The sequence below is a fragment of the Sinocyclocheilus rhinocerous genome, unplaced genomic scaffold (genome assembly GCF_001515625.1).
Source record: "Sinocyclocheilus rhinocerous isolate Xijiao unplaced genomic scaffold, SAMN03320098_v1.1 scaffold2468, whole genome shotgun sequence".
Classification (NCBI taxonomy): Eukaryota; Metazoa; Chordata; class Actinopteri; order Cypriniformes; family Cyprinidae; genus Sinocyclocheilus; species Sinocyclocheilus rhinocerous.
The window spans coordinates 153,486-166,231 of NW_015655382.1; the positions used below are offsets into that span (position 1 = coordinate 153,486).

A 12,746-nucleotide genomic window follows, 5' to 3' on the forward strand; every position below is an offset into this window, starting at 1 on the left:
GAAGAAAGAAACTCAAACAGGCTAATGGAAGCAAAACAAAAGCAGAGGAAAGGAAAACAAAAAGCAAAGCAAAAGCAAATTGAAGCAAAACAAAATAAAATGCAAAATAAAAAGCAAATTGGAGCGAAACAAAAAGTAGAACAAATCAAAACAATACAAAACAAAATAAAAAAGAAGCAAAACAAAAGCAGAGGAACAGAAAGGAAAACAAAACAAAGACAAACCAAAGCAAACAAAAAAAAAGCAAAGCAAAGAGAAGCAGAACTAAATAAAAGCAGAAAAAGTTGAATAAATGCTGACAGAATTTTAATTTTTGGGTGAACTATCCCTTTAAGGATATCATTTACACACTATCTGCACTTTACCAAACCACAAGACGTGAAGAATTGTTTCAATGAAGACACATGTCGCTGTTCTGCTGAGGAGGTGAATATTGGGATGTCAGTTCGGCCTCCATGGGTACGTTCAGACTGCATTCGTTTGGAAGTCTGTCTTTAGGTTTTCTCAGGTTCTCCTGAAAGATTGAGAAATAAGAAAAAATAAGAATTAATACAGAGAAAATAACACATTCTAGCATACTTTTCACACCCAAAAATTGCAATTTAGCATACTTTTATGTTATACTTTTCACAAAAATAATATTCTAAATGCAAAGAAAATGATGTTTTGGACACTTAAGTGCATGTTAATTGCAATTTATTGAGTTTCAATTCATATTAAATGCAGCTGTTTGAACTTAAAAGTGCTCTTTTGCATATCAGAACAGATCTTTGACCTGTAAACAATTCCTAAATGTGGCCAAGCGTATACTAACATTTCATAGAATATCAACATTATGATTTCCACAGTGATATATAGATATTTGTAAACCAAAACTTCATTATTCTCAATCACACAAGCCACAAAACCGTATTTTCAAATGATAGCAAAATTGATTGAGCTGCACACCAAATTCTTCACAGGCACGGATCTGAGCTGTTTTAAATCTAAAATAGAAAGCATATACTCTGGCAAGAGCCCTAAACCAACACAACCGCACGATTTACTGAAGCCCTTCATTTTGAGAGCCGTCCTGCTGAGCGACTGTGAGAACAGACTGCAGCAGTGACAGATTCATTCAGACCGCTCGAATCCATCAATACGGTAGTCAGTCAAAAACAACAAGAGATTACGATTGGATTATTTCACCACAACCATGAGGAAATATAACCTAGAAGTAAAATGCAAATGGAATGAATTCACAGTTACTTAAAGGGACCTTAAAGGGGTGGTTGATTGCGATTTCACTTTTTTAACGTTATTTAGTGTGTAATGTTGCTGTTTGAGCATAAACAATATCTGCAAGCTGAAAGTTCAATGCAAACGGAGATATCATCTTTTAAAATTCTGGCAGTTTAATGCCTTACAATACAACCATAGCACATGCCGCTGAGGTGAGGTGTGTGTGTGATTTTTTTTTTCCTTTTTGGGTGTATTATACTTTTAGGATTAACGTATTAAAAACGTTTTCGTTAATTGAAATAAAGCTAAATAAAACAAAATATAAATATTAGATGAAAAACTTAAGCTAAACAATAATTAGAAATGTTGCCTTGGCAACATTAAAACACTAAAATTATAAAGAAATGACTAAAAATGCTAAATAAAATAAATTAACCCTAATCTGTAAAATAAGCACATAACAAAATAACTAAAAATTTTAATAATTAAAATAAAAAATGAAAAATGAAAACAAAAGTAAAAGCTAATTCAAAATATGAATACAAACTTATATATATATATATATATATATATATATATACTAAATATATAAATAATACTAAAATGATGCTGATAAAGTATGTGAATGACAGTAAATTACAACTTAAGTTTCGGTCTATATCATATGATTTCATACAGATTTAAAATATTGTGCATGAGACATGGACCACTGTCATAGTGCTTTATTATATACACACACACACACTTTTAAGATTTTTTAAAGAATTTTAAATTTCATTATCCATTTAAGTGTGTCACCTACAAACAATAATTATAATATTCATTAACATATCATTAATTATGCATCCCAGCTAACAACTCCATGTACATATTATTCAATAAAATCAGCCCTGCGTCTTCTACACAAACACTAACCGTCTATAAATAATCAGCGCACATCAATAGACATCAGGCCACGGTTATTTGTAGCGAGAAACTTTTAGCTCAGCTTAAAATACTGCTCGGAGGCCTTGACCCAAACTTCCCAACTTCTGAAATGGATGAATTAACAGATGCATATTAAATAGGAGCAGTTGGATTGTTATGCTAAACCTCACCTCAACATGCAAAACAAAAGTGGTGCGTTTGAAACGGATCACAGCGAAGGTCACCGTCCTTTCATTTAAATGCATGTATTATACATAAGTTTATATATAAAAAAGAAGGACCACAAAAGCACTAATGTGTATTTTTTTATCCTTATTAGTCGTGAGGAGAAAGAAAGATAAAAAACTCTTTAAGCACCTGGACCTCGCTCTCAGCATTCCATTAATTACCCAGACAATGGCAACAACTTCAGAGGCAGATTTTTCAATTTCAGAAAGAAAAAGAGGCAGACAGACAGAGAGAGAGAGAGAGGAGAGAAGAGAGGGGGAACGAGACAGATGGAGGGAGATGGAGAGAGAGAGAGAAATGCATGTATTCAGGCTCTTCATGCTATACCAGCACTTAAATCTGACGGACCTCCCATAAAAAAGACTCAAGGTTATGTCCGATTGAAAATCCTCACAAACAACCACTTCACAAATCCATTTAGAGCCAGTGCTGGAACATCTCATTCAAACATGTTGTCCTGTTAAAATGGTCGCGTGTAGCTCCTCTAAAACTCTTTCTCCGCCGCTGCCGTTTGCCGGGCCTCTTTGTAAAAGCGATTAAATTTCCACATTCTGAAGCACAAAGACATAATTACACAGGATCAGAAATGCAGCCCAAACAGAAGGTCAGACATGAAAAATGACCTCTTATTGTCACAAATGATAGGCCGTTTTGCCAAGAGTAATTTGTAACAATACCTCGGCTCGCAGTTCGTTGGAACGGCCAATGGAACACGGCCCAGATATAAAAAAAAATAAATAGTGTTTTGTGAGTAATGAGAGTTCAATGGAGTGTATAGGGACTAAAAAGCTCAAATGATGAAAAATAGGAAGCTCACTTATTTCTTTATTAGTTTTAATTCTGTTACAATTTACTTACCCTCATGTCAGTCTACATGTAAACCCGTTTGACTTGCTTTCTTCGGTGAAACACAAAAGGAGATGTTTTGAAGAATGTCACTGATGCTCTATTTCAGTTAAGAAAAATATGGTTTCGAAACACTTAAGAAACGTCAAACCTGGCATCAAGTTTTAATTTGCACCAGGGTTATTATTAAGTCAAGTATTAAAACATTTTCATCCCGAGTTCGAATCCCAACTCGAGAACCTTTCCCGATGCCATCCCCCTTTCTCTCTCCCACTTCGCTTGCTGTCAGCTCTGATCTGTCCTATCATAATGTATAGGCAAAAACACCTCAAATAAATCTTAAAAAAAAAAAAAACATTTTCGTTAATTGAAATAAAGCTGAAATAAAACAAAATATAATATTAGATCAAATAAATGTAAGCTAAACAATAATTAGAAATGTTGGCAACACTAAAACACTAAAATTATAAATAAATGAATAAATAAAATAAATTAACACGAATCGGTTAAATAAACACATAACAACATTACTAAAAATTAAGCGAATTAAAATAAAAAATAAAAGCTAATTCAAAATATTAATAAAAACATATATACAGTAATTATATACTAAATATATAAATAATACTAAAATTATGGCGAACGACAGTAAATAACAAATTAAGTTTTGGTCTATTTCCTGTCATGATTTCATATGTATTTAAAATATTGTGCATGAGACATATGGGATTTTTTTGAGTTTGTCTCCATTTACTTTTGTCATTTATTTATTTATTTGTCCTTTTATAAGATTTACATCCCCTGCTGTATTTTATTGTATGAAAAGAGCAGCGTGAACATTCTGCTAAACATCTGCTTTTGTGTTTTTACGCAAAAATGAAAGTCATACAGATTTGAAAAGTATCTGGGCTTTGAACTGAAATAAGATTTTTAGATTTAAGTTACTTTATTACAACCCAGTTACTTATTTAAAACATACTGTACTGTCATTTAGCCATAAGTAAATATGGTTAAATATTTGAGGCTAGTAAGTACGAACAGAACCCCATAGTTACATACCTCTCTAAGCAGACTTTCACCAAAACACCTTTACAAAGATAACTACCATTCTTTTAAATTATTGCAGTATTACTGCAAAATCTGCAACCTATAATAATTTTATAAGTAGTGCAGTTAAGCGCTACTGGTTGGAACGAAGGCCAGACTAAGAGTGAAGCTTCGTTAATGAGATCCGAGTTGCCTAAAACACTTAACGACGTGCCAATGGATCCAAGAACAATACTTTGTAAATGGCATGCTAACAAACGTGCGGTTATACTGCAACCAGATATCTGGCCGCTGTATCACGAACTAACCCAAATTCTCAGAAGTTCAAATATCTGCTTATTTTATAAAAACTAATACCATTATTAAATAAAACAATAAATCAAGGCTAAAATGTAGCGTGTTCTTTGTGAACTGTATTTGGGATTGGTGGTTTTTGTGGATACTGTTGTTGGCGAAGACACACTAAATATATTCTGTATCAAAAGTCTTCCTGGATTCACCCCTTTTAATATAAGAGGTGTATCCAAGGTCACTTCCTGATTGTGAATCCTCCAATGAGGTGCAAGATTCAATGCTCAAGTGTTTCTTTGTCATCTGACAATAAGAAGTGTCAGAATTTTCAATACATGTGCTTGGAAATGTCACCCAAGGTCATATGAGCGTGACAGGAGTTCGAGCAGTCAAACATAACGAAATCAAACATGCTCTTTGTAGACACGGCTACATCTACAAAACCATGTGTATGCTGCATAACATACATTTACCGCTACACAAAGAGCATAAAATCATTCATAACAGCCTGGAAAAAGCTGAACTTTGCTGAACCTTGAATTGTGACCCACTAATGGAGCGCACAGGAAACAGCAGAAGATTGGGAAGGTTCACGCCGCGGCACAAGCAAATCAAACACAATAAGGCAACCGCTGCTAAGCACATGCACACACATCAAAACTACAGCTCTGGAATAGGAAATTAACGCAATTTTTGTTTTTTGCATAATTAGCACTGCTTACAAACACAGGATTCCGTTGAGCCGTCACAACACTTGATGTTGCTAAACAATGAAGGTTTTTCTTCACAATATGAAGCAGGTCAGTGATTTTCAGGGCAGAATTGGCTGCAATGCAAATGCCTTGTGGTCTGTAAAAATAATGAAATGTCAATTTATATATGAATGTCAATGTAAAAAATTAGCAAAATTAACCAAATAAATAAATAAATAAATACATTTCAATTTTTAACAGTTTAGCGCAGGAATATTAATGAATGAATATGGTTGACTGTGGAAACTTTTTAAATTATCAATGTAAAACTTATCAAATTAATAAAATTAATTAAAAATACATTTCATTTTAACTTTTTAAACATTTTAGCATGGTAATGAATGAGTGAAAGAATGAATGAATGAATGAATATGGTTGATTGTGGAAACTTTTTAAATTATCAATGTAAAACTTATCAAATTAATAAAATTAATTAAAAATACATTTCATTTTAACTTTTTAAACATTTTAGCATGGTAATGAATGAGTGAAAGAATGAATGAATGAATGAATATGGTTGATTGTGGAAACTTTTTAAATTATCAATGTAAAACTTATCAAATTAATATGGTAACCAACAGCATGCACTGACGTGGTTGATAAATCTAGTTAAATTGAACCTTCAACAGAAATGAACTGAAATAGCACTAATGCACTAAACTGCATCTCTTTCATTTTTATCTTATTCAAGACAGCCAGCACGCCTGCTTGACCATTTCAGGACATTTGTCAAGAGGTATAAAGATGCAGAAGTCAAGCGAATGCAGCACATTAGTCTCTGTCGATCATTTTTCCGAAATTTGGTGAAGAAAGAGCATTGAAGAACCTTTGGCCGTCCGCCTCGCCTTCTTCTGAAAAACAGCTGTTCGTACACAGCAAATCGGCAGTTATTTAGTCTGCCAGTCGATCCTTGGAGACCGTACAGTTCCTCTACAACACTGGTTCCCTGGCAGCAGCTACTTGATATCAGACAGCATGTGCTCGCCAAGCGAACATGACACGCTCTGAAAGAGGGCCACATCAGAGGTCCGGAGCCTGGGACCATCAAAGAGAGCATGGAGGGAGCTCCGGGGGGAACACTGGTGTGCATCTGGTTCAGTATGCATCAGAGAGGAGGGCTGCTTTGTGTCACCTGCAGAGAGAACCAGGCAAAGCCCGTCAAGCCGTCATTGACCTGTGGCAAGATTGTCGGTGCCTGCCGCCATTGTTAGCGTGTGTGCGCTCACGAAAGGAGACACTGTATCTGCTTAACATCAGAGAGCCGAAGGAATTCTGATTGACATTGTATGATGTGTAAACCAACAGGCCGTAGAACATGTGCAGATGTGATATACCTCTCCTGAGAACTATTTACAGGGTGTTTTTGTAGATTCTGGCCAGATTCGAATCCAATTTTCCCACATTAGCACCTTGGCTTAATTCGACCAGGGGAAACATGCTAATTGCAAGGCAATGGCTCCAGCTTTCACAGTGATATTTAATAACCAACAATTATTGGTTATTCATCTTCACGTCATTCCAAACTAGTAAGACTTTCTTTTGTCCATGTTTTTCGTTGGAACACTGAGGCAGACGTCATTGATCCTGGATGGGCACAAAACCTGATAGACTTGACTAAAATTCATCTAGACAGGATGGCGACATTGAAGTTAGGGTCCAACTTAATGAAAAACAAACAACATAACAGTCAAAATTGACACAATACCAATTTTAGCTAATGCTCCACCTTCTTTAGATGTTTAGCCCATAAAAACTATTACAACTCTGTTCTAAAAACTAGCGATCTACAGTACTTCTACAGTACAGTACTTGGGGGTCATTCACAGTTTTTGTATTCCACTGCGCTACTTTTCCATAGTTTCTCCAATGTAAAGACTGCAAACGTTGCATTTGCATCTTGCGTCTTTTACATTTCGCAAATGTCATTCTGTTTTAAAATTGTGAAGCTCAAGTTAAAAATAGTTTACATTTTAATAAAAATATGACTCTAGACCTTGACAATTTTTCCATTGCACTGAAAAACTCATGCTGTGAGAACTGGCCTTTTTATAACACATTTTATAGCATTACACACGATGTACCTTGTTTTAGTCAAATGCTAAGGCAACATTGCAAGTAATCATCCCAGAATGCATTGCAAGAAACATGGCATGACTGGTGAAGACAAAATAGATATATTTAATGCAATTGGAAATGTGTTGGAAATTAAAGTTATTAAAAATAACTAATAATTGTCCCAACAGTTTAGTTTACGCTGATTAGAGGCTTTAGCTTAGCAACATGCTAATGTTAAACTCTATTGAAATTAAATGCGAGTCACAGAAGAGCGCTATTCTGTTTAGCAACCTTTGAAGTTATATGACACTGAACATGATAGAGTTGAAGGGAGCTGACTATGCTAAGCAAATTGCTAGGTTTTGGAACAGAAACATATCTTTAAATATGTGCATACTGTACATTTAGTTTGTTAGCTTAGCAACATGCTAATGTAAAACTCTACTGGAATCAAATGTGAGTCACAGATGAGCACTATTTGTTGGCGTGCACAGTTGCTGTCAATGCAGAATGCTTAATTTCGGTTTTTGAAGATACATCTTTTCAAACATGCCAACTCTGAAGGGAACTAACTATGGTAAACAAATCGCTTGGCTTTGGAACACAAATATCTAAAATAAAAATAAAAAATGGTGCATACATTTAGTTTGTTGGCTTAGCCACACAATAATATCAAACTCTATTTAAAAACAAATGCAAGTTACAGAATAGCTCTATTTGTTTGTATGCACAGTTGCTGCCCATGTAGAATGTTTCATTTAAAGGGATAATTCACCCAGAAATGAAAATTACCCCATGATTTACTCAAGATATCCTAGGTGTATATGACTTTCTTCTTTCAGACGAATACAATCGGAGTTATATTAAAAATATCCTGGCTCTTCTAAGCTTTATAATGGCAGTGAATGGGGGTTGAGATTTTAAAGCCCAAAAAACTGTCCATTCATCATAAATAGTGCTCCACAAGGCTCCGCGGGTAAAAAAAAAAAAGGTCTTCTGAAGTGAATGAATGCATTTGTGTAAGAAAAATATCCATATTTAAAACTTTAGAAACCGTAATCTCTAGCTTCCGCTAACTGTCATACTCATGTTCACAAGAGAGTGGCGTTCCAGCGGATGACGTAGGCGTAGCGTAAGCTCCGGTGAAAAGTGACGAACACGGAAGCACAGAAGATAAAACAAAACACCAGTCGCAATTTAGAAGTACAAAATGAGGATTTGAAGAGAAACATATTGGAGGATTTAGATATAAGCCAAGAGGAGACTGGTTTTCTTTTGATGTAAACAAAACTTGGTTCTCGCGAGACTAACATATTCTCACCGGAGCTTACACTACGCCTACATCCTACGTCATCCGCTGGAACGCCACGCTCTCATGGACAGTTAGCGGAACTAGTAATTATGGATTATAAAGTTTTAAATATGGATATTTTTCTTACACAAACGCATCAATTCACTTCAGAAGGCCTTTATTAACCCCCCCCCCCCGAAGCTGGGTGGAGCACTTTTTACGATGGATGGATGCACTTTTTTGGCCTTCAAAATCACGACCACTATTTACTGCCATTATAAAGCTTGGAAAACCAGGATATTTTTTTATATAACTCTGATTGCATTCGTCTGAATCAAGAAAGTCACACCTAGGATGGCTTGAGGGTGAGTAAATCATGGGGTAATCTTCATTTTGGGGTGAATTATCCCTTTAAGTAACTCTTTAGGTTACATTAACATACTACCTTAAAAGGGAGCTGACTGTGCTATGCGAGAGCTCTAGGTTTGGGAGTAGAAATATCCATTTAAATATGCACATTTACATTTAATTTGGTGTAAATGCTTCAGTTTATTTAAATATGTCAGTTTGACTAGATGCTACAAACAAGTTTTTTTAAGTAACATCTAAAGATAAAGCTATTTCTCAAGCGAGTGATAATAAAAGTAAATTAGATCATACTATTTGAAATGAGACATTTTTAAGAATTTCTTTTGGCCAGCGCTGGACACACATGGGGAGATCAGAAACCAAACGCCGTCTTTGATATACACGTCAGACTAAAATTTGGCGTTCATGAATAATGAATGCATGTGGTGGGGGAGCATCTTCAATGAGCCAGGAGAGAGCAGCGGTAGCACTCATCTAGGGTCTGGCACACGGCTCTAATGACTAAACCCAGAGCCCACCACAAGCCCACTGCTAACAACAGCAGCGCTCTACGGGACCGCCAGCTGTTTAATTAAGCATTAGTCTAATCTGCATCTATTGAGCCAGACGTCTGTTGGACTTCTGAGAGGGATGTTAAATGTTTCAGGTCTAAATGAGAGCCTGATCCCGTTATCTCAAACTACTGACCTGCATTTCAGTGTAAACAGGAAAATACTCCCAACATGAATGGAAGCATCTTTTTTTCCTTCTCTTTGTCCAAGCTGTTTGTTGGCAAGAACTTCACACAGCGCTAACAGATCCATTTCACAAACAGACAAAAGTGATCATTAAGAAACATCTGAGCTGTTTACACAGCGCTTGCAAAAAAACTTGATGCAAAAAAAGGGTACAAATTGCAAACTGGTATTGCTTTATGATTTTATGTTTTATGGTAACCTGATATTGAATATAAATGTATTATTTATTATTACAGCCAAGGATTGAGGTTTATATTAAAAAAGAAAAATATATACAATAGTAATTAAATAGTATTATTTAATAATAGTATTAAAATAATTAATAAATTAACAATTAATATTTCTTAATGAACATTATACATTAATGATAAAATTATATAATTTAATATATAATTAGATAATGTATATATTATATACTGTATACATTTATTTATATTAAAAGTACATATATTATACATATATCATATATTGTACATTACATAAAAGTACAAATTGCAATAAATAAATTGTAAACAGAAAAAAACATTAAATGGTGGCATAAATTTATAAAACACTGGTATTGCTTTATGATTTATGGTTTTATTTTTGTTTTATGGTAACCCGATATTGAATAGAAATTTGGTATTATTACAGCCAAGGATTGAGGTTTATATTAAAAAATAAAAAACTATATTAGTACTAAAAAATATATATATAAAAAAAAAGTAAATTAGTAATTAATATTTCTTAATGAATATTATATGTAATTATAAAATTATATAATAATTTAACATATATTAGATCATGTATACATTATATACAATATACATTTTATTTATATCAAAAGGGACATAATATTAAATATATTTTAGTATATATTCAAAATATTATGTATAGCTGTAGAAAAACAAATAAATAATTACATAATGTATACATTATATACTGATTAAATTATTTAACATAAAATTTAAAAAATATTATAATATACAATATTAACATAAAAATAATATAGTATAAAACAATTTCATTATTTAAAATGATTGAACAATTAAAAAACTATTTGTAAAAATATTATTCTATATTTATTTTTTTAAACATCACAATATCAATATTATGATGTATCACACATGTATACTTATAATTAAGTCTAATTATGCTTTAATGTATCAATATTACATATTATTTTATATAATTACAATCAATTGCCTATTTATTTACATTCTTTTTAAAACACATTTTAAAAACATTTTAAAAACTACCTTTGAAAAGTAATTTAATTAAGATGTTTTCACTCTAGTGGCTTGCAGTGGCATTACAACATGAACGGTCATCCTTGAGTGACCTGGGGTCAAGTACCATGTTGCAAGGACACAATGAAAACAAAGGAGGGCAGCAACTTTCTGAACACAAGACCTTTGGTTTATAAGGTTGCATGTTATGAAGGTACTATATGCTTCAAAAGTCAACAAAGATCATACATGCAGAAAAACATGAAGATCTGTCTGCGATCTAAAAGATTTACCAGCTAAAATGTTCCACATAACTCAAACTCTGTCTGGGTAGTAGGTGGGTGGTTGGACTAGGGTCACAACAGGGCGTGTAGGAAGTGACTTCATCAGTGAAAAGATGTCAGCTTGTTTTCCTTTTTTCTTTTCCTGTTGTGTTCTGATAGGAACTTCCTCTCCAATGGGGGTGGAAGTAGGTGTCACTTTCCAATCCACCCACATCACAAGGGGAAATGTCCATCACACGCCCAACCACACAGGGTAAAGAGGTGCAGATGAGCAGACTTTAGATCCCCAGAGTGACGATTAATGAACATCACGTCTCCGTACCGATGACACCAGGATGGCCGTTTCCATTTTTCACTTTATCTCTTCCATTTACAAAAACACATGCCTTTTTAGGGAAAAAATAAACATGGATCACCATTGTTGGGTGAAATGTTGCTTTACAAGACAGCAGATGTGGTTGTAAAAGGAGAACAGTCTCCACAACAAACAATTTCTGTACAGTAGCCTCTCTCAATGGGCCTTCGTGATCTAAAGCGGCCGATGTTTGCGGTCTGGCTTCTTTCTTCCTGCGGAGTTAGTCACAGGAGCTCAGGTGGCCATTCCACAGTGACATAACAGCCCTGCGCCGTCAAAACTGACTAAAAGTGATCGAGGATGGATAATTTCGACGAATTTGAAGAACCTGTGATATCTTCTTCAGGGCGAAAAAGGAAAATAAAAGCTGAAACTTTTTCACGGAACCTTGCAAAAGCAGCGCGTTACAATGGTGAGGGAAAAGCTCATTGTGCGTGTAATCATCCATACAGTTTATGATCACAACAACAACAACGTTCGTCAGGCATCTACACTGTCATCTGAGGAGATTACAAAGATGAAACTAGTGTTTTTTTAAACTCTTAAACATGAAATGTGGAGTTATCTGCTTTTGCCAAAAAACGACTGTTGTTACCTGTATTTGTTTGAGTTATTAATACCTAATCAAAACAACCCAACTGCAGTTTGATTGATATTACTTGGGATGCACAATAAAAAAAAACAATTTATGAAAATAATAAAAATGGACTTATCTGTTTTTGCAAATGAACTCTTCATATATATATATATAGGCACACACACTCACACTATTTTTGAATTAGCTTTTATTTTTATACATTGTTTTCATTTTAATTTCAATTTACATTTTAGTCATTTTGTTAGGTGCGCAGATTTTATATTGTATTATGTAGTTTTTTTCTTATATAGTTATAAAATTTCTATATATATATATATATATACATATATTTCTATATATATATATTCAAATATTTATAAAAAAATATGCACATACACATATAAAAATACATGTAAATGTAAATTAAAATTGAATAAAAATGTAACTGATCAAAAAAACAACAGATCCATAAACATTAATTTACAAATATAAATACAGATCCACTATATATATATATATATATATATATATATATATTCAATTCAATTCAATTCAAGT

At 33.7% G+C, this 12,746-nt stretch overlaps 1 protein-coding gene across 1 annotated transcript in view; it reads right to left on the reverse strand.

Moving 5' to 3' along the window:
- Positions 1-342: 342 nt before the first annotated feature.
- LOC107717996 (adhesion G protein-coupled receptor L3-like) overlaps positions 343-12,746 on the reverse strand; it is a 76,514-nt gene continuing 64,110 nt past the window's right edge. The window contains exon 7 of the mRNA XM_016524909.1: positions 343-514. Coding sequence (XP_016380395.1) covers positions 392-514 — 123 coding nt within the window. The 3' untranslated portion in view covers positions 343-391. The remainder of the gene's footprint in view (positions 515-12,746) is intronic.